Here is a 24473-nt window from a genome sequence, read left to right as displayed (position 1 = left end):
ATATGAACACAGACTGCTCCTCAACAAAACCTTTGAGAGTCTACTCCTATATCTGTCATCTGCAATTAGGTAGCTACAGATAGTAAAAACCTAAACATATCTCTCATATAAAGAATTTTTATAGAAAACCTATCAGCAAATATGGAACTATTTCAGCTACCATTTTCTCCAAATCTTTTTTTTTTAAAAAAACTTTTGAAATTTCTATTACATTGATATTTAAGAAAAGGATAAATATGTAGTCTTATTAAGGCCATATGATTAGCCTTAATTCCTATAGATGTCGTTTGCTCAAGGTAAATATGTACTATATGCTTGGCTAAAAACTGTTAAAAGACATTTCAAATTTTTCTACTCAGGCAAATCATATTGAGTGAGTCTGTTTTGGTATGTTTGAAGATATTAGACAGCTTTGTTATATCATTGTCTGTTCCTAACTGGTTTTTTTTATTCGATGATTGGAATTAGAGTGGGCCATGCACCATTAATCACATTCAAGCTGTAAATTTCCCACTTAATTCAAATTTTGATGACAATTGTTACATAATGGCCCATTGAAACTCTGAAAGTAGTTTATCATTCTAGGTTGATATATGATAGAATTTTTTGGTAAAAAATTTGTTGAATGCATTGAAGTATCATGAATTTGATTAATATTGCTCCATTTCTATAAATTTGAAAAATTGATTCATTTATCTGTGTGTAAAGAATAAACTGGCAATTGGTAGAGGTGTTGTCAAAGGGTTAATGTTTGACATTTTAACTGGTAGTAGGCTTTGAAGCGTCATGTATAAAAGAGTCATGTATGGAGCCTAATCTTGGATCTTAAGAATTGATTCGTACTCTTTCAACCTCATGTTTTTTTTATGTATTTATCAAGTGTATCTCTTGGCTAAAGTTTTTGAAAAGTCCTTATGGTTTTGATTCTTTAAGACACATTAGCAATGATTTGCCTACAACAAGTTTACATGAACTTGTACATCTGACAGAGTATACTCACTATCAATAAAATACATCAGTGGTAATTAACGTAATAGGTGGTCTATTAAGATATTGCATAATGTTCAAAATTTAGGCAAATATAATCAGTTTTAAATCCTGTTGTAATGTACCTAGATTCCCATTACAATTATACAGCTCTTGTCTCCTTTATCTGGTTTAGGCTCACCCAGTCAACCAGCTGTTTAATTGGACTCAAGTTGTTCTAATGGTGTTGGTCTTATTGTTTGTTGACAGTTTCAGTCTCCTTTATTTCTTTCAGTCTCATGGTTTGTTTGATAATCTCAGTTGTATAGTTAGTTTAGAAATCTCAGTCTCATTATTAACTGGCTTGTTGGTCTAAGTATCACAGTTGGTCATTTTTTCATAGTTGCAAATGTTGTGTTGCTCTCAGACCACCATATACTCTCTCATTGTATATGGAATATTCTCACTATCAGTTTTTCTCATTCTCATTTTTGCTCCAATATACTGTTGGTTTGGCCTTAAACTCATAGGTTTAACTTTTTTTCAATGTATTGGTTGATTTATGCTAAATTCCATTCATATAAACTCATTGGAGTTAGTTGTGCCTAGACAAGATATGTTAACTTTGTATTCCAACTTTTTCTATACATTTTAGAATTTTGTGATATATTTGATTTGACCTAGCAGTAACATTACATTACAGGAGGAAAGGTTGTATTAATTTAATTTGGCCTGGCAATAATAGTACATAACATATTGAAACAGCTTTAGGGGGCAGAAATGTGGAGGATAATTAAATCATTGCATCTACAATTTATGTTAATATTGATGAACTTGTTGATCTGATATGTAATTGGCTTGCTGCTGTATTTTTCTTCCCTTTTGATGATTCTGTGTTTTGGATGATACCATCGCCAGATCATATTTGTCAGACTTTGATTGCCAATGTTGTAAATTGAATACACTTGCATAATTAGGTCTAGATAAGCAAATAGCTTGTTAATAATTATAAGGCGAGTTGATTAGACAATCTGGATAGATGATGGCATTGTAGAGTCTGAAAAAAGCTCATAGTATTTGAAGTGGGTAAAATCATCCAGAAAAACAGATAAAAAACAAAGGATTAGAAAAAAATAATCATTTATAAGTTATTACATGTATTCAGTGATAGAACCAATATTTTATGAAATAAAAATAAGGCATGTATATCCAGTAGAAGGGTTTTTTTTTTTAAATACTCAACCACAGCATGCAGCTAACTACTGTATAGGGGGTTATTTGGCAGCATGCTAATTTTGGCGTATTTTAGTGGTCTTTCTAAAATTGCCAAAATAAATGGTCAAATTTTACTCTGGGCTTAAGTACTTAGTTTAATAAAGCTTAGTCTCTGCCAAAATTAGAAATGCCAAAAATGTTTGGATACCTTTTTACCTGAAAATCAGAAAATTTTACACCAAACAAACAAAAAAAACGCTATAAATGTATCATGAGTTTATTTTCAGATGTTAGAACATGTAGTAATCTATTCAGTTCTAAAGGCTTTCATGTTAACGTTCTTGGTATCCAGTAATACATGGTTTTTGAAAAGATCCTGCAGATTTATATAATGAAATAGAACGACTTTCTTATGCATAGGCTGACAATTCCTTTTGCATTGGGTTTTTCTTTCACAATGGAAGTTTCTCCAGGGATAATATAGCCCTACTGTTGATCCAATCAGCACCCTTCAGGTACGAGAACACAATTAATTCCCCTTGGTTTTCGTTGTATACGAATATAGTTCCAACTTTGGTAGTAGGTACCTTCCACATTTTTTCATAATTTTACTGGAAACTTATTTGCTGAAGTTTTGCCTCTAATTGGTAGAAAATAGGTTAAATTAAATGGGATTTTTTTCATTAATCAATTCTGACTAAAAGTTGTGATTTGGTTCAGTGGAAGAAGGTTAAAATTTAGGACTTTTTAACTCAGTTAATTTGTCATGTTAACCCCATCTCTGGGTTATATGTATTAATTTCAGAAAATGATGGTAAAATTTTCCACAATTTATATATGAAATCCTGTTTGTACATATCTTTAGGCCATAGAAGTTTTATTCAGTTTGCGCTGGTGGAATATTTTTAATCTGCTCAAATGTGTATATTGAAATGCACTTGAAAATTAATTGTGGTCTCCTGCCTTCAGTTAATTTTGATTTAACTAAGTCCTTATCCCATTGATTTTCTAGTTCAAAGGTTAAAGGTCAAGGTCACAGGATCAAACTTTTACAGGAGGTACTTATGTAACTCTTGTTATTTTCCATATCCTCATGATACTTGAAGTTTTTCTTTGTGTTTTCTTAGAGTTATTTTTAAGTACTGGTCTGTAGTTTCTTCATCTTAACAGTCAAACTCATTGAATTTTGAATGAACAGTAAATTTATCATGGCCCTCCTATCAACACTTTTTTCAGGGGTTGAACAACCAGATACAGGCTATTAAGCTGTATCATGATTACCCAGATTTACATTCTTGCCACAATTTTTTTTTTAAGTGTCAGATGTTGCACTTAATTCTACCAACTTTGCTGTAGCAAATATCTTGCATTTATACAGATTACATCATTTGGGGATAATGAATTGGTGTCTTTGGAGTCAGTCAGTTTTGGATTGCTATTTTATGGTGATTCAATTTCATTTGATTGCTAATTTCATGCTTCTATTCTTTAGAGTAATCTTCTCATCAACCAAATTAGGTTGCTTTTTCTGTCGTATTTCCCAAAAGCCCATATTAAATTGGCATGTAGACTGCACTTGGGACATTATTATATATGGGAGTGCAACTTTCTTTACACTAAAAAAATGAATGTTGATTGTAATGAGATATATTATAGTCAAACTTAATTTGAATTTTGTGGAGAGGATTTGAAGCAGACCGGCTGTTAAATTCTGTAATGGAAGTTTTAAAATGGTATCATCATCAACGAGGACCCCAGTCTCTGTTACTTCAGGCAAGTCATTAATGTCATTAGGGAAAAAATCATTTAAGACAAGGCTGAATAAAAAACAAACTATGTTAAGGATAATTTTACTCATGATGTGTGATATAAGATAAAATCTCTTTAAAAAAATCATTGTGAAGGCCCATGATAGTTGGCACATAATTTGGACTTAGTAGGTGCATGACCTATGTTTTGTTCCAGAGAGAGGAGTTGTTGAGCCCTTATGTTCGAAAAGTGTGGTTGATTTATGGTAAAAATTGAAATCACTGATGTAACCCCCCCCCCCCCCCAAATACCCTAGTCTATGGCCCTCACCTTTGTGAAATTTCTGGATCTGCCACTGCTTAAATTAGACCATAGTCAAAGACATGTACATTCTTGACATCTTTGATGGCATTAAATGGCGAGGATTTTTTGTTTAAAGCACCTGAAAACCAAACAAAAATAACCCCTATATTTTAAAAGAATGTCTTTTTACAAATATAACCTATGGTTATTCCACATGCAGTTAGTAGTATGACACTGACATGTCTGTTACAAAACAGAGCTGAATTGAACAGGTAATTTACTGGTTTTCCTTTAATACCCTTATAAATCTATGGAAGTGACTTAAAGTCCAATTATGTCTTGAAGAGATAATGGCATTGGTTTCATATGTCTTTAAATTACAGCGTATGCTACTTTCTTTTAGTTCATTCTTAGGTCAATTGCTTCTTTTGGAGTCGTATTAAGAGCAATGCGCTGTAAGATAGAAACAAATAAGCTTATTTGTTAATGTTATTTTCTATTACATAATTGTTATACAACTATAAAATGGTCTTGTTCTGTCAAGTGTAAAAAGACATAGGTTAATTTGTGTTTATTATGTAAACAGACTCTTCATGATGCAGATTTCTTATACTTACACTGGAAAGATTGCAGCATATGCTTTTAAACATAAGGAAACCTGTTAATGACTGATAAGTTAGATGAAGTAATTTGTTTAATTGGACCCTTGTATGTAAAAAAATCATAATTCTGTAAGAGTTTTACATTTAAGTAATCACAAGCTAGGATATGACTGTCTATACATTGTTTTTATAGGGCTGAGATACACTCTTGTACCTTAGAGATGCAATGCAACCATTTGAGTTAAAATTAGGAAAGCAGGGATTCAGATAGCAGGGTATTAGAAATAAGTGAAATCAAAATTCCATACAAAATAAATTTTACAATTTTGGAAGAGCATATGCCTGGTCCACCCCTTTGCACTTGAATTCAAAATATGTGTACTAAGGAAAGTTAAGGTCTAGTAAAGTGATATAACAATGAATGGATGAGGTAGTATATCAAGGAACAGCAAGGATTTACCCCAGGCCTGTTTAAGATATTTTTTTTAAATTAACCTCCAAAATAAGGATGTTTCCTCTAATGAAAGTTTCCCAGTTTGTCAAAAAATGGCTAAAAGAATTCCTAATGATATAAACTAAGTTACTCTTTCCCAGTGGACAGGATATAGTGTTTCTGTTCAAAGTTACAATGATTAATTGTTTATAAATTATCCTTTTTTTTATAATACATCTTCTATCAAATTAAACCTTTTAATTACGAATCCAAGGTTTTGTATAGTTATTCCAAATTTCCCTGTATAAATAAATGACACATATTTTCCCAATAAAAATGGATTAGGTAGCTTTGAATTGGGCCAACATTTTCATTGCCAATAGCTGGAATTGTTGATTTGTCAAAGAATAAATGTGTCCAGTAGCTTTAGAACTTCATTAAATGATGACTGTACATGATCTAATCTGTTGACATCTGTCATAACCATTGGCATCTAAGGTTTGAAAATAAATTACATCTGGCCACTAGAATAGTAATATTAATATGGGTCTGATTAGTTTTTCTAAGTAAGTGAATTCCCTGATAAATCTAGGGGCAGTATAAGAGAAAAAAAGGAAGATAATTTAATGGTCTTTGTGGAAAGAAGCCTTTTATTCTCTACGTGGAGATACGAATTTGTTAAACTCATTACAAATAGATATATAAATGAATTATGTCACAGATTCTTTTCATGAAATTTCCAGTCTTGTCAGAGTTTACAGCTCATTGGGAAGTTGATATTTCAATCTTTGTATCTTTTGTATTTTAATTGCTTGATTTTGTGTTGTGGTTAGTGTAAATTATTGTTGGTGCTCTAATCACATTTTGTCTCCCAATAGACGTATAGTTATTTGTACAGCCTAATAGCGTCATTACTATGCATAATGAAGTATTAGACCAAAGGTATATCACTGAAGATTTCCCTAAAGATAAATTGTCAGAATAGATATAGTCATGTTAAGTCTGAGAATGTGTAGGAGTCACAATTAGGGTCTTAACCTACCAGCATAAATCATAAAGTAGCCCTCAGCATTGGGTGGATTATATTAGGCAAGGTGAATGTCAAATATTTAGCATTTGAAAGACAGCAATAATAGCAGTCCTTTAAATGAATTAGCATAGGATAATTACTGCTGTTTCATATAAGGCTCAACCAGTCAAGAGCTGTGTAAAAAAAATAATCCCGAAATGACATCAATACCGTTTTCTTTCATGTATTCCATGCTTTTTTTTTAAACTTTTTTTGTTCCCAGAGGGTGATGACAGTGTACATCAAAAGAATTAGTTTTTAGATCTTTTTCTTTGGCAAAACTACCATTAGTTTCTTATTTTCCTCTCAAAGCACGCTGTCCTTATTAAAACTTCTTCACCTGTGGTAAAGTGTTAAAAACACAATACTGGGAGTGCCAACCTGTCCTTGGGCCCATTGTCATCTAATTATTAAACAACAAAAGATCTATTTCAAAGCAAGCTGAAATCAATTGTCACTAATCCTTTAATTGGCTTGATGAACTGTTTCCAGATGTCAAATATCAATACACAAGCTTGGCAAGTTAAAACATCTTTTTTATAAACATCAGACTTGGCGCCATTGTTTTAGTGAAACACCTGATTTGCATATGAACAGGAATTGTAAACATTTTAGCCAACTCGATGAATGAATCCAATACATTGCTGTATTTGAATCAATATATGGCTTTCAAATGCAGGGAAATATTAAAAATACTTTTTTTAAAAAGATAAATGATGAAAGTATATGCATTTCGAGGAAATTACCTGAATCCGTTCATCTCAGTGTGGTCCTCCTTTTGCATTTTTCCCTCACTTCCCAGTGCACGTTTTACTTTTTTGTCAATCTCCCTTGCCAAGAAGAGAGTGTTTGGTTTACATTAATGTGTAGAATACATGGAAGAATACGGTATGAACAAAATAAATTTGATTAAATTTGATAGCACCCATGGTGAAGCCTTAACCAGTTAGGTAGACTAAAAAAGCAAAATCTGTATCGAATGTCTCGGGCTAGACATGAATAAAAATTGTACAACCCCTTCCCTTATATTTTTATAACATATTTATTTAAAAAATTAACATTTGTGCTGGTTGATGGTACGACTTTTAAAAAAATAGAGCTTCAAACTTACTTAAGGGCTATGTATCTGTAACTAACTTAATGGACCGTTAAGGTTACCTGACTCCTTAATTATCATCTCTGATGAAGCCAAAAGATCAAAATACATCACCTAAATTAATTGCTATACATCTAGATATTATAAAAATGATTGTAAGTTCTGATCACAGACTTCTTATTCAATTTACCAGAAATCTTTTTTAGCTGCAAACCAGACAGAGATCAGATAAGTTGGAATCACCATGCCATGCCATCAGATTTCCTGAGTCCCATGGGGGATGAAACTTCTTGTTTAGTGCGAGTGCCTGTCTTGCAATTTCATTTGGTATTTAAATCTAAAAAGTGATGTAATTCTTAAGAGACAAAAATATCCTGATTAGAGAGAAGAAAAAACATTAATTTTGCAGATTTTTTGTTACCATGACAATAACTAATCTGGTACATCCTTCTAAATAATTACCACAAGATGGTCTTTGGTGTCACTTAAACAGTGGTCATTACGGACATCTATCCATTCAATTCACTAGAGAATCCTGCATTCTTTAGATACAAATCAGGACTTATTATTGAGTTAGTAGAATATTTGCCAGTATTAAGTGTTTAGGCTTGGCCATATCAGCTGGCTCTTGACAAACTGTTATGAATCTTTATGGCAATTATTTTAACAAATTGCTTGGGAATACACATTAACTCAATCATTTTCATGGGCGATTAATTACTTATATTTTGTAGGAGTGTAGGGTATTAATGGCATGTTTAAAATAGCACAAATATTGGCTGTACCTCTTTTCCATGTTATTTATATGTTCTCATGTGTCTATACTAACTCATAGTGTGAGACCAAAGTAAATAATAAATATGGTTTTCAGCCAACTGAGTGCATAACTTAAAAGATAGACGTGTTGACTACTGAAAAGCGTATTTAATGCTCCTTTGCTCCAAAGTTAACTTTTTTTTTTCTCCCTGCCTCTTCCAATGCAAAAATTGGGCTTCTGGAACAGGGTTATGTTGCTACAAGATTAAAGTCATCACTACAGAAGTTTTATGGTCGTCATTATGAACTCATGGATTGATACATTGTATCGATCTGTGGAGTGAAAACTGATTTGTTTAACATGTCATAGTTTTCCTTTCCTCTTTTGTCTACCCAGGACTTGACTTTTTATGAGCAACTCTGTGATTATTCCTAGAAAAACAGGACGCTTACCCTACCGGTCCCTGGTCCATGCTCCCAGTTTTTTTTGGAGTTCGAATTACTCATTTACTTTTTTTACTTTGTATGTATTATTTTGGTATTTTTTATGTCTTTAGTTGTGTTTTGTTTGTCCATTTTCCATATCTGGTATTTGTTCTTGGATTACCTTTTTTTTTTTATTTCTGCTAGAATCTTGGTTCCCTTGATTACTCTTTCAATAGTATTGTTCTCAGAAACTACAAGTCACAGTCACATGATAATTGGCATGTCACTTCTGTTAAAGGTCCCATACTGCATGCACTGAATTCTGTTGCTCTTTTCCTTCCTGTTCCAAGACTTAACATCTGGCATTCGTTGATGTAGGGGTTTACTCATTGAGCAGTAACTCACAGAAATTTTGTTTTCAAATTTCTCCTATAACATAGATATTGCTGTATCTTTAACAAAATTTAACGTGAGGTGAACTTCTGTGGTGTCATTTTGCTAGTAGATGCAATTATCTTTCTAATCAGTGACTTTGTTATTTTTTTTTTCGTAAGTGGCTGTTTAATATTTAATGTGATAGAGGACTAGCCCATCAGCAAATATTTGTTGCTCTTTTTTTTTTTTTTTTTTTTAATTATTTTTTTCAACAAATCCTGATGTATTATCAGATAAAACAGTTTCAATTTCTTCTGAACTTATCATATAGTTAACTAATTCTGATCTGATTGACCGAAGTCCTAATTAATGTAGCGACTGAACAAGAAAATAAAGGATTTGAATATCGTATCAAAGAACTTGGATTCCGTAATATACCTTAGCAGAATTGATTTACTCCTGTTAATTTGAAGAACATGAAATGTTTTGCATTGAATTCTGGCATGAATAGCTTTTAGTTTTACAGCCAAGCATATTGTATAACCATGATAATAGGATAACATTCAATATAGAATACTACACCAAGTAAAAGTCATGCAGTTATGTTAAATAATTTATATAGTAGAAAGAGGAAATGGTGAATGTGTCTCAACTACCTTATTAAACTGTAAAAAAAAAAGTGCCATGGCCGTCATTATGTCTTCAGTGAAGGGTAAGAAGTTACCAATGCTCAGAATCTGCCCTAGACTTTTCACTGAAATGACAAATATATCAGTGAAGCATTAATGGGCAACACACTCCATCCAGTACATATGTTTGTGTATAAGTATGGCTGAGACTTTTTTTTATATGTGTAGCCAGAGAAGACTTGGTGTTACCATACACCATAAAACAGTACAAATATATTTTCAGTGATACAATGGAATTGATATTTTTATGAGTCAACTCAATATATAAGAATTTTTGTCATGTGAAGGCTTATTTGTAACCATTTCATAAAGATATATTTGAAAACATAATACCACTGAAGGATAGGTTTTCATCAGTAATTTCTACCTGATAATTATTAGATGTAGACTTGCAAAAAAAAAATGTAATTCCAAGCTGTTTATCAGATTCCAAGTTCCGGTTTTAATCCACTTGAAATAATTTCTATTATTTTAATAGCATTGATCTTTAGGCTTTTGTAGTATTAGATTGAGTCATTTGAGTTCAGAGAATTTATCAAATGTCATATCGCCTTGGGAATATTAAACAGTGAATTTTATTGATGTGACAGTTGTATTGTACTGTTGTTTGTAAGGTTTGGACATAGTAGTCAGAGCAAAGAAGTCAAGTCTATACATTCATTTGACTTGCAGCCATAGTAAAGGACGATAGTGGGTTAGGTGAACTTTAGCATTAAAAATTGGTCTTTGAACAAGCTTAAAGTTGGACAAGCACTATAAACAATCTAGAAGAAGTTTCTTGCAATCAGAAAAGTTGGTATGTTGTGGGTTGACTTGTTGCCTCTAAAATTAGCACAGTGATGTAGTACCAAAAGCAGTATTGCTTAAGGCACAGACCATTATCTTCTCTTGGGGGAGGGGGCTTGGATTTTATGTTGAGTTAGACATTCTTTTTTATTTTTTTTTTTCAGCAGCAGCTTGAGTTAAATATTTTTTATATGAAAATCTATATTGTTACATAATTGGGGAAATTTTGATTCAGAATTTTTTCTGTTCAATGCTGAGTGAAAAAATATCTTTTGCTTAAGTTTTGAATAATTTTATTTTTTTCAAAATATCCCAGCCCCCTATTCATATGAACAAACAAAGGAAGACTTGAGAAGGGAAGTGGTTGTTGACATTTCCCTAGTGTTTGACTCTTGAAACAGTCTAAGTGGCATTATTGTATGGAAATCAGAAATAAAACACTTGTTGTTCTAATTTGTCTTCTCTTTGCTACCAAAGTTTACCATAGTTTACAAAGTATAAACTTATAAAGTATCTACATTCTTAACAAGGTTTATCACATATGTTTGATCTTTTCTAAATTTTGATTTTTTTGTCAGGTCTTAGACAAAAAAAAATTAATGTTGAGGGAGAAAAGGACAGGGGATAGAAATCCATGGATATATATGGAGATTGTCCTGGAGTGGGTTTGTGAATTTTTTAATTAGGTAGACATATTGTACCACAACACTTAAAAATTACTTAATTCTGAGTATATTTGTAACTTCCATAGTAATTCTGTTCAAAGTCTATGAAATTGGTGATGTCACAAACAATTCAGATTTTTCTTAGACCTAAGAATAATTTAAGTTTTGTGGTGTGTAAGCCAGAAGGGTTTTTCTTCTTTATCTTCAACCATTTAAATTTACATGAAATTGTGATATATTTAAACTTTTATTCCAGCATGTGACATGAATGTACATAAAAGATGTGAGAAGAATGTTCCAAAATTATGTGGTGTAGACCACACGGAGAGGCGAGGAAGAATATATTTATCTGTTTCATACCAGAATAACAAGCTCCAAGTCGGTGGTATGTATCCCTCAAAAATCTTCTACATCATCTTCTTTCACATTTCTTACCCAGAAATTTTATCAGAATACAAGTTTTTACCTATGACAGATTTCTCAAAAATAACTTTAGCCTCAAATATTTATAAAGCTTGTAAGAGAACTTCTTAGTCTTTTTCGTGATGTATTTCAACTGTTGATAGAAAACCTATTACATAGTTGAATTTTCTAATTTAATGTTACATGTTTGATGAAACTTACAATTACAATAGTATAAAAATAGCTAAATGTCATATTTTTATCATCATATTTATGCTTGAGAGGTTTTCATTGAAGAAATTTTAGTTTTTTTGCTCTATTAACAGTCGTTTCCCATGCTAGGGAACTAAACTTGAGAGTTCACTAAATAATAGACTTACAAGCCTATTTATCCCTAAACCTGAAAGAGGAATTACCATTGAACAATGGTTAACACAATTACAAATATTATTTCTCTTTGCCTTCTCTAACTTCAGTGCCATCGTTTACCTATTACGACTTAAACGGAAAGTTATATTTGTATGGTTTATCAGTAAATGAGTTTTTATTGAGAAATCATTTAAATCTTACTCAATTGAATGTGATGAATTTAAAGTTGAGTTCAGAAGGAATCATCCAAAAGACTTTGAATTTTCTAAAAAAAAAAAAAAAGGGTGTTTTTCTTAAATGTTTTAAATTGTCCTATTACTGACTTATCTCAGTTAACAATTGATGCTTGTACTAAGATTTGCAGTACAACTATTCTAAATGCATTCTTGATAAAACTTTTACCTGTTCAGGGTTTTAGAATTCCCATTTCCCACCACTCATTGCATTCAGAATTTAGTCCAGGGAAAATTACATTTGTTAAAAATTTGCTTGTTGATTTCTAATGTAGGAAAACTAATTTTATTACTAAACTGTCCTGTTGTAGGCAGCAAAAAAATGCTAATTTTTTTTAACTCTGCTGTTCATGTATAGTGCAGGATGGTATAGTGCTCTACACTCAATGTTCATTTATAGTCTTTATTGTATTATTTTCTTCTTGCCAGTGTAATCAAATAATTGACAGTAAAAAGCACTTTCAGGCTAAAATAGATCCATAACTAACAAGTTTTTAAAATATTTACACGGAATTTGGAAAGTGAAAACAACCTTGGTATTATTATTAAACCCTAACCCTAACCCTTATCTTAACCCTAACCCTTATCTTAACCCTTACCCTTACCCTTGCCCTTACCCTTGCCCTTGCCCTTGCCCTTGCCCTTGCCCTTGCCCTTGCCCTTGCCCTTGCCCTTGCCCTTGCCCTTGCCCTTACCCTTACCCTTGCCCTTACCCTAACCCTTACCCTTACCCTTACCCTTACCCTTACCCTAACCCTTGCCCTTGCCCTTGCCCTTGCCCTTGCCCTTGCCTTAACCCTAACCCTTACCCTTACAGCTTCAAGCTACATTTTTCATGTTTCATAGATTTGTATGTTGTACTGTAATATTGTTTTCGGGAGCTATTTCTTTTTGCATATTTCAAAATACTGCAAAATGAAAAGTCATGAGCAAGTCCTTTATTATGGATTACATGTATTAGTGAGTGTAAGTTCAAAATTAAATAGTTGCAAAATTGCATTGACACAGTACTACAAGAAATAAGAAATTTGCCAAATAATATTAAAATTGGCAATAAAATAAGAGAGCAGGATATCAGGATATTTTTCAGTGTAAAGCTATGAATCTAATGAAAATTTCCCGATGGAGGAGATTAGTGATTTATACAATGTATATAAATAGACAATGTTTTCCTTCTAAAAATGGCATGGAACTAAAATTTCTATCATGCAGTTAATGATACATCAAACCTTATCAGTAATGTCTATTATTTTCTTTATTTCAGTGAAAGAAGCAAGAAATCTAATTCCTATGGACCCAAATGGTTTAGCTGATCCCTATGTTAAAATTAAGTTAATTCCAGATGACTCCAATAAGACAAAGCAGAAAACAAAGACAGTAAAAGCAACACTTAATCCTCAGTGGAATGAATCTTTTACATTGTAAGTTCCAAGGATGGTTATTAAATCTCAATTTTGTAGGTTAAATGTGTTAGGGAATTCTAATACAACATACTTGTTAAATGAAACAAATCAAGATTACTCATTGACATATTTTTCAGGTCACATGATTAAAAAGTATGAGATCATCAATATCCGCTTGGGAGCTTTCTGATGTTTTCCTTTGTAAAGCAAAAAAAAAGATTTCTTTAATCTGAAAAACAGTAAAAACAAACAGAAATAATCAGACATATCCTTATAACTAGTGTTATGGTAGCCCTGGAAAGGTCAGATTTATGACAAGTGATATAGTACATGTAAAAAATAAACCCCTACCTCCCCCCACCCCTGAAGCCACTAATTATCAGTTTTTGGGGTTTTTTTTTGCTGCTCAATGTACATGTCATTCCAGTGCAATACTTTAAATATTACAGCGACCTTAGTGCAGATGACCATTCAAAACGCCTTTCAATAGAAGTATGGGATTGGGATCGTACTTCCAGAAATGATTTCATGGGATCTTTGTCGTTTGGAATTTCGGAAGTGATTAAGGAACTGCATGATGGCTGGTTCAAACTGCTGAGTCAGGAGGAGGGTGAATTCTATGGTATTCCAGTCAGTGATGACCTTGCCAGTGATATACAGGAGCTCAAGGACAGGATGAAGGTATAGCCATTGTCAAATATATGGTTACTGCTTCAAGAATGGCAGAGGTTTATGGAGGGGGACACAGGCACGAAACTAGTGATTTTGGAAAGAGGGCTAAGGTTTTTTGTCAATATTTGCCCAAATTATACAGTAAATTTTCAAAATTACAAGCAAAAGCCTGGTTTTAATCAACTGAACTACAGCCCATCCATAGGATGGATTTGGCAAACTTTTGAAAATTTTGAACTTCTTCCCTCATTGTAGTATGACTCTTCCTTGAATTCATGATTGGGCTTGTTTTAATACAGTTAAGGTAGGAGATTCGTAAATATCGTGTCCTAGAATTTCTCTGAAATTTTGCATATGGAAAGATCGACTCGAATGCAATCATATGACAGATAAAAATGACATTGTTTCGTATTTCATTTTTTAAGTACATAGATTTGAAATATGCTAGTAAAATGATGAAAATACGTAGGATATGTAGGGAAATTGTTAAAAAATGGCAGGTATGAAATTTTTTCTTAGTATTGTGAAATAATGGTGCCTAGAATTTTCTTCAAAAAATAGTATATCATTGTCAGCTGTAATAGCTATCGAAAGATGTATAAAAATCACTTGACAACAGGACTTGTTAACCCGTCATGCTCTCCTAAAGTGGGAATACTTACCTTTTTTTTTCCTTTTTTTTTTCGGTAATGTCAAACTTTATTTCAGCGACGTCACATATCTTTACATGTTATACAGTTGTAAATAAAAAGCTAGGCTTGCTATGACACTTGTTTCATGTATAGTATGTGTAGCAAATTTAGTGAACGGAAGGCCCTGGACACAGTTTTTTCTTCAGTTTCTAATGAATTCAAAAATGGTGGAAAAGGGAATTAAAATAACGAAAAGGCAGAGAAACAAAGTTTTTCAAGAAGAAGGCAATTTACGAATATGTGTAGCATTGTCTAACCATTTTATTTCAGATTGCTATATTTTATGAATGCATTCTCTGTATATTCATTAATTTTATGCATGATCACAGCATTACTGTATGGCCTAAATGATAAAAATGCACAATGAACATATGTGATATTTGGTAGGCGTGATATTTAATGAAGTCATTGTATTCTTACTGAAGGAGACACCAGCTGACAGTGATATGAAAGCTGGGAAATTATCTGAAGTATCACACAATAGGTGCCTCAGAATTAAAATATTGATTTTATGGATTATTTAAAAATGAATTTATTCCCAGCCATAAGGGAAATGGGACATAGAAATACCGGTGAATTATGAATTATGTATAATTTTGGCCTAATCCAGTCAGTTATTGTAGCACATACCAATTCTAATTATTTTCTACCCTCCACTATTCGATTATAGAATACACCAAATTATATTAAGACCGGTGTCCGTGCATCCGTCCGTCACCCCTTTGTAGGATTGTTTACCAACATACGTAATTGATCATTGCACCACAAACTTTTGCATGTCAATTTTTTTTGCAGCAGCAGCAGGGGACGTATAGTTACTCATAGCAATCTTGTTGGAAATACATCATAATAACAGCTTTTCATATCATTTTTTCACTTTGGTTCTCAGGTTTGTTTTCTGACACAGGGCTTATAAATGTCAGACATGAAAAAAAAATGCATTCTACTTGTGTAATGTGCACCTGTCAAACTACTGTAACCCCGTCCACTCCCCCTCTTTTGCAAAGCCTTGTCAAAGGCAACTGATATTTCATGGGGCAAAGTAATTTTGATCATGCAGTTTTCTAAAGAATGGTGTCAGTCCACGGTATGGTGTTATTTGTAGCACTTAAGTTATAGTTTATCAACTGAAGACAAGTTGTATTATGAGAAGTACATGTACATGTTAAAAAGGGCATCTGGAGTTCGCTAAATTGAATTTTGACTTGAAAAACTAATTTTATTTTGCTACTTTAAAGACAAATTGATTGTCATTTGTAATCAGAATGGTGAATTTCAATATATGAGTTTAATTTTGACAATTTACAACATCAAGTTTGTGTTAAAATGCGTTTGAAAATGATTCAGATTCTTTCCTTCTGTCTTAACCCTATTTTTGCAATTTGACGATTAATTTAAACAATCAATGTAAATTGATTCAGTACAAGAGTACTTTGATTTATTTGATAGTTTGTTGTAGAAATGCCATTTTGATATCTTGTACTTTTTCCCCTCGACCACCCTGCACTTTTTCTGATTACTACATTATTTTAAATTGATTTCTTATACCAGTGGTGGATCAAAAGTCGGATAAAGAATTTATCACAGTGTTTTGTCAAGAGTGAGCAAATATTATCATGTAACCGCTCTTGAACCCACTTTTCAATATCTGTGAATCCACCCTGGTCTCATATATCGTGTGGTTTTCTGTCTCCTATTTATTCTTATGAAGCACGGTAAATATACATAATAACTTTGTATGTATATATGTATATCACTGTATAATTTTAATCATAACATTCTTCATGCTAATAGCCGTTTTTAATTGGTCAAGAACGTCTTTGCCAGAAAGTTCATACTTAGATGAACTTGGCCAGATCATTCATACATGCATGAACACTAGTCAACTTGAAACCAATACGGCAGCCGTGTAGTTTGAAAGAGTGTTGCAACGACCTAAACAGCATAATATAGCTGTAAGAAAAGTTTATTAATACACATTTGTACCGGTACAGTTTGTTTACAGAGTAATTTTCAGCTTGGGGAAAAAAACTTACAAGTGCTTTAAATCTAACTACAAGTAAATTCACCCCAAAATTAAATTGTTTCAGAACTAAATATATAAATACATTTACCAGTTCAACACATTTCAAAAAAAAATTCCCAAATGTCGGGATAGAATTATAAGGATTAAACAGCGAAGGTTATGTTATTTAGTATAATACAATTTATGAATGAAATATCCACGGGAATTTCGATTACTGTCGAACATTTTTTAGTCATTGGTTAAACAGAAATAACTTGCATTGTAACGGCAATCACAGCGTTTTTTCCGTAATCTGCTAGGGACATTCATTTACGTAGGCTTTCAAGCGGGCCCTTATTTACCTAATTTTCCTTATTTTTCAAAAGCAGCCCTAATTTTCCTATTAAAAGCAGAAGAATCCTAAAAAAGCCCTATTTTTGTTGCGAAATTTTTGAAATTTTTAAATAGTAATTTCCCTTTATATTGTTTGTATTAATGGAATTTAGCTCAGTATACTCTCAGAAAATGAATATTATGATCAAATAAACACCTCAGAAGACATTTTGGTGGTTGTTAGCAGCTGCTGAATACAATTGTTGATGGCCACTGACATGATCTTCTGGGTTGGTAAATAGCTTTTATATTGTTGTCTTTAGCCAGTGGTAAGTAATTTGTTTTTCTTTTAGTATTATAATTGAAAAAGAAAGAATGTCATCCCTTATTTTTGTGTCTAAAACCCTAAAAAATCCTAAACTTAGCCCTTATTTTTTAAGAATTTGGCCCTAAAAATAGCCCTTATTTTTTTACAAAAAGTTACTTGATAGCCTGTTTACATAACTCCTACCTTAAGGAGCTTTTCTTATGGTATTTAATTCGCACTTGCAAGTGAGGAGTTACAATGCTGCATTTGCTATGTCAGTCTAGTTTTCTGTTCCTTTATCTGTTAGTATTCTACTGGAGAAAATTATTTCATGTTTGATATGATGCTGTGACTTTATAAATTGTACTTTTGCTTCTTTATTTCTATTTGACTTAATACTAAATTAGCTAAAATGCTGCAATGGACCGTAAGTAGATTTTTTTCTCAATTTCTTAAGGGCAGACTAACTGTATATTTAGTACATACTTTTGACACTTAAAGTTGTGTCTCCTGTTCTATTCTTGCTGCATATCAACCCCTTAGACACATTTTGTGATATTTCAAATGAGTAGGAGGTTACTTCTATATTAAGAAGGAGTTTTCTAAACATTATAATCAAATTTTTAAATGTTTTTAAGTAGAAAAAAAGTATCATAGTTTGGCAGTTGGAGTCCAAAGTGTCTGAATTTTATATGGACTGGTACTTAGAAGTACAACCAAATTTTATTATTTGCTTGTTTTATACAAGTTATGTTCTTGATAAAGTGCATGTTACTTAAAAAGACAAATATATTTCATGATTTTGACAAATGTAAAAGCTGTCTTGCATTAGACACCACCATTTGTCATTTCTGTTGAAGAAATATCAAGGCTTATAGATTGCTTAGCTTTCCTTACCAAACATTGCCTAATTGAAACTTGAGCTGCTCAACCTTTCCTTAGTTGTAAACTTAATAACATCTTCCATCAAAGTTTACATCTATTAAATTGTATCTGTACATCAAAGTTTAAGATTTATTTAGTTGTTGCCTTACATAATTTATAAATATTCTCTTACAGTGTGAAAATCCTCTCCCAGAATTGATATGCCTGCAACATCTTCAGTAATAAATTACTCTTGCAAATTAAATCTGTAAATAACTGAATTGATTGACTTTCCCTGATTTAAGCACTGTTAATTTTATCTGTAGTTTAAATATGGTTTCTTCTAACAACATCATAGAAATAGTTTTTATCAGTTTTACTTGAAAGGGGGTTAGAATAAAAAAATCAGCTAAATATATAGAATTGTCAGTGAATTCATTTGTGAATTACATCTTACATCACCAGCCCTTCAGTGTCCAAATGAAAGTGTAAATGTTTCTGAATAATTGTTAGGGCCCTGCCTCTTATAGTGGTGGTCGCTTTATAGTGATTACTCTGTGTGTCCATCCATTTGTCTGTTACAAATTGTGTCCAGGCTGTAACTTTTTTGTCTTTCAATGTAGGCTTTTGATATTTTCCTAAAGATGATGTGTTGCATAGTATGGGTATTGCTTATGACCTTGAACTTTCACATCAAGGTCAAATTTCTGTTTTTCACTCACAAATTGATGTCCGGGCTGTCACTTTCTTGTCATTCTGTATTGGCTTTTGATATTTAGCATGTTGGTAGATCACTGAAAGACGATGTGTCATGTACCATGGGTATTGGCCTATGACCTTGAACTTTGAACTCAAGGTCAAATTCCATCTCAATGATTTCTAGTTGTAAACACTTTTAAGTATGTCAGAATATTTTTGAAGCTCTCTGCAATGGAGATAACAATATTTTGTGTTTAGACAAAGCTTTATAACTCTCCAATTATTGTTGTATTAACTGCCAACTCTTCACTATCCTGAATAATTGATGAAAAGCTAAGAATTATCTATATTTGGCAGAAAAGTTCCAATTGAATATTCACAGACAATGGTATAATTTGACTGTCTCAGATTGATTTTCTGTGATGATTAAAGCCTCCAAGATAACAGTCCTCATAAGCAAATATTCAGATATATTGTTAAGCAATTTTTTACCCAAGTGATGAATTGTGTTTTGCAGTACAGTTAAGTCTTTGGATTTTGTGAGATTTTGATTAAATTATACCACTGCTTTTATAATGATGTCAAGCCCATATTTATGCCTCACAAAGATGAGGTACATTGTGATCAAGCGTAATATGTCTTTTTAGGCAGGATACCGGTATATAATTGTATACTGTTGTCCGTCCATTTGTTTCTCTGTCCTACATTCACACAGTAACTCAAAAATGGAGCCAGCAATTTTTATGGAACTAATTGAATTATTTCTTTCAATTTTGATGTGAGCTACCCTTTGATTTAAAAAATTTTCTGCCATTTTGTGTTTTTAATTATGGGACTTTTTTGTGGTTGATAAATGGGAGAATTTTCTACTTTTAAGCTTGTCTGGCCGAAGGCCATGTGAGCAATTACCATTTCTTGGCGTCCGTTGTAGTCAGTCATCATCTGTTAACAATTTTCAAAAATCTTTTCCTCTAAAACTACTGAGCTGAATTATATGAAAATTTTCACAGGTGTTCCTAAGGGTATTTTGCACAAAAAATATGTTTAGATTTTTGATCCGTCAAAAAACATGGCCCCCTGTTACTAAAAATAGAACGTAGGGGTCAGACTGTAGATTTTTGCATATATCTCCAAAACCGTTAGGTTTAGTCAAATTCTGACTGGGTAAAGGTGTTCAGCAATTTGGTACTGCAAATATTTGAATTACAATTAAAATTCAGAGCTGTATTGAGCTTAAATATTGTGTTGAAATTTGCCCCATCTCTTCAGGGTTCAATCTCTGCAGTCATATCTAGTTAGTGTTTACATTATTGTTTTATTTATTGGGTCTAATATTATTCTATTAAAAGTGCTGATGTACTCAGGGTACTAATTAATTCATTTTTGTATTTTTCAAATTAATATCAAAAAACAAATCAAGTTCTCCCTAAATATTGAACTTTCATTGTAAAACTAATACTTTTTTGTGGCATTTTCATTAACACGTAGACATGTGTTAATGAATGACCTTTGTATTGCATTCACTTGGGATGTTTTGTTTCTGTAATTTTCTTCCCTCATGAAATAACAATAAATTAGTACACATCTAAGTGTAAAATGGCATTTGTCTGTACCTTTTGCAGGGATGGGGTCACAGCTTTGGTTCACAAATTACGTTTTTATTTTCAGAAGGGTTTTTATTACTTGAGAATGTGAAGGATATGAAGTAGTAGTATGATTATAAGGCTATTGCCTTTGGCTGATAGCCTATACCTTTTTTGTAGGTGTTGTGGGGTACTTGAGGTCACAAATTTTACAAACATATTGATACATGCCATATCTGATCCTGCTTGGATATCTTGTCACCCATACCTGCCCTAGACTTATGCATCAGTGCAGATATTAAATTTATAAAAAGATATGAAAGATGATGTGGCAGTAGGAACTAAATCATTCATACTTTTTTGAAATCATGAAAATGTCAGAAAAATAATATGTAGACAAGTCACAGTATTTCTTCATGATCCTGAATACTAATCATTGATACATTTGAACATCTAGAACTGTTCATGTCAGTCATAATATACAGAAATGACAAACTAGATTATGGATTGTCAATATGTTCTGAAATGAAGCCTCCCAAAGCTACCATACTGATGACCTTGGTTTTAGGAATGTCATGGCATTATCAGGGAATATGATATACAATTATGCTAATGGAATATGAAAAAAATAGAAATTTGTATCCTAGGTGGAATATTGTTTTGTGTTGTTTATCCATAGTCACGGACAAAGTATGGAACAGAAATTCCTTATGGGTTATATATAATATATTGTCATGCAACCACAGGTTGTGTCATGATGACCTAAATTTTGTCCGTCTGTATTTCATTATGAGGTTTCATAAATAAAATGGGAGGATATTTTCATTAACATGTTCCAATTTTTTTATGATTTGCTTGATCTGTATCATATTACTTTGACCTTTGATTAAAACTTTTAATACATGTATCTGGCATGAATATGTCTGCCATCTAGAACAGGGTAAGCAGTATACTTTTCTACAGAGAAACATGGTAACTTGTTGTTATGATGAATAGTGGATCCAGGATTTTAGTTTTCCATCCCCTCCCCCCCACCAAAAAAAAAGACGAAAACAGTACCAAAAATACCAGACTTTGATAGGAGAAAAAAAAAACACCAAGCAATTAAAAGTCATTATACGACATGAAACACAAATTGAGACTTAAGGATGTGCTTAACATCAAATGCTGTTACTTGAATTAACTATTATTGTATGCTTTTATTGTTTGTGTTTTTCAGAAAGCAGCGTTGGATGAAGGAAAGACTCCTCGAGTTGATCTCTCAAAAAATACAAGTAAACAGGATACAATTAGAGCAACAGATTTTAACTTTATGACTGTCTTGGGTAAAGGCAGTTTTGGGAAAGTAAGTAATTTAAGATCAAAGTATTTGAGATTTTACAATTATGATGTTCAAATGACCATACATCAGTTCACACTTGTCATTTTGCTTTGAATGACCCCCAGATGTGTCTCCGAATAACCTTTTGATGCAATGAAACAATGTAACAATGTAATTTTAAATTGTGACATCATTAATCTTTAAGTTGAAGGAGAATTCAGTACAAAAACAAAGGGAAATACATTTTGTATATTATTTTTGCCAATGGCGTCCACAAGTGTAAATATGTCTATTACATGACGAACTTCCTTAGGTACTGGTAGTTAGCTGAGCAATTGACCAAGAGATTTAAATGTTTTATTGAACTTAGATTTAAATACCTATGAAATGATAGAAAGTTTAAATTTCCATGTTATTTGTCCAGTTAACTACCAAAGGAAGTTCATAAGGTAATGGCCTTTCAATCAAGGAAAGACCAATCTGCTGAAGTTACCTATCTCACTGGCTGTAATTACCTCAGTTTAATGTAAAATAGTGAAGTTCAGAGTTTAACCTCATATTATCATTATTATAGGTATATATTTAAAAAAAAAAACCAAACTGTTCTTCAACTGTTAAAAAATGCTTCAGTAGAACTTTTCACATGTATAACATTAATCTGAGCTATGTTAATACTGAAACAGAGGAGTAGTGTAGTGTCATTAAGACCCATTTTTGTCCCATATGTATAATATATATATAATAGATGGGTCTGAAAAGTTCCCAACAATGTTAGAACTGTCAAATTTGCGAAGCCAATTTTTGGTCGTTCCCTCTGCGGGACTCAAACTCATAACACTGTGACATCTATGGCAACACCACCTGCACTAAGTCCAGCGGCCTAGACCACTCGGCCAGCAAATCTATAAAAATATAGCTTTTGCTGGCCGGGTCGTACCTCCTAGTGGGATTAATCTAGGGCTGTAACTTTGTACACGATGTATGGTAGTACGGGACAGTTCATCTAGGTGTTACATGTATTATGTAGGATAGAGGATCAAATTAATGATGCATGTCACAACAAATCAATATTATACAATGTCTCAGAATGTGACGACTCTATTCGCTACACTGCTCCATCAGATCAAATTGATACAGGGAAGATAACGTAAACTTATAGATGGGTCTGAAAAGTTCCCAATGATGTTAGAACTGTCAAATTTGCAAAGCAAATTTTGGTCGTTCCCACCATATATATATATATCGAATTTGAATTTAACAATGCTACTGGTACATGTACAGGAAAGTGAAAATATCAAGGAGTATGCCAATTAGTTTGTCATGGTTTGGTATGTTGTTTCATCTAATGAAAATACACTCCCCATTTTTGTCTCCACAAAAAATTTTGTCGTATAGAAATTTGGATTTTTTTCCTTGAACTTGCAAATTGACACTTGTACTTGACACTAATTATGTTCAGTTTCAGTATATTGGTCAGACCTTTCAAAATAATTATAAAATATTGTGATAATGGAACACTATTACAATGATATTTGTTAACATTTCAAATCAATTATTTGTCTGGAATTATTTCAATATTTTTGCTATTTTACTGTCACTTACATTCTTGAATAAGTTCCTAGATTTCTATATTTCTAAAAACTTGTTGAGGATGCACTTACTTTTATCTTAGTATTTCATTAAGCAAAATTTGCAACTTTAATTTTCAACTCCTATCAAGTTTATATGTATTTGTTGGTAATGAAGGGAAAAAATCTTTTTTTTTTCTTGATGTCCTGTGATGGACTATTGTCACATAATTATACTCATTTACACCTTAAACAGACATCATTGACTGTACTTTTTCATTATGACCGATTTAAGTGTCAGTTATTTAGATCTGTAACCATGGCAACGGCATTTTAACAGAATTACATCCATTATTTTGACAAATTATAATGCATTTTTGATAATATTCTGTGAATGAATAGTGTTCTATATTAATCTTGCACTGATAATGATTCTGTATATAGAAAAAATTATTGTTGTAAAATACTGAACAAAATAGGATTTTGTCCTGCGTTTGTTTAGTAATTTATGTTACTTCTAATTGTCACAGGATGTTGAAATATAAGAGACGATTTGTCTTAATTACATATTGCAGTGATATATATTGATAATGTCGCTGAATGTTGAGAATAGGTTGTGTAATAAAGGAATTAAAGATGTCCCTGATAACTACTGAGTGAGGAAGATGTCCTGATTCACTGTCTAGGATGCTTTATACTGTAATTTTTAGTCATCTTTGAAGCCAGATACCAATTACTGAAAAATAACCTTATACATATACATTTTAGTGGCCTGATGGCATTGTTTGTTGTCTGTATGTTTGTCCATTTGTTTTTAATTCTTTAAATGATGTTTTTAATTCTTTTGTCATAAACCTTGAAAGGTCTGATTAATACTGTTCTAGTTAAATAA

General features: G+C 32.2%; 1 protein-coding gene across 3 annotated transcripts in view; it reads left to right on the top strand.

The window, feature by feature from the left end:
- Positions 1-24473, top strand: part of LOC148619692 (calcium-dependent protein kinase C-like) — a 97834-nt gene that overhangs the window by 48586 nt on the left and 24775 nt on the right. For all 3 annotated transcript variants that reach the window (XM_088579868.1, XM_088579869.1, XM_088579870.1), the window contains 4 exons: positions 11387-11515; positions 13399-13555; positions 13987-14218; positions 21912-22037. In XM_088579868.1, the coding sequence (XP_088435994.1) occupies positions 11387-11515; positions 13399-13555; positions 13987-14218; positions 21912-22037 (644 nt within the window). The remainder of the gene's footprint in view (positions 1-11386; positions 11516-13398; positions 13556-13986; positions 14219-21911; positions 22038-24473) is intronic.

Source organism: Perna viridis, chromosome 4 (genome assembly GCF_037379345.1).
Source record: "Perna viridis isolate PV_CMFRI_1.1 ecotype Kerala chromosome 4, ASM3737934v1, whole genome shotgun sequence".
In the NCBI taxonomy this organism is placed as follows: Eukaryota; Metazoa; Mollusca; class Bivalvia; order Mytilida; family Mytilidae; genus Perna; species Perna viridis.
The sequence above is the reverse complement of the archived record's forward strand: the minus strand, read 5'-3'. Positions and strand labels throughout refer to the sequence as shown.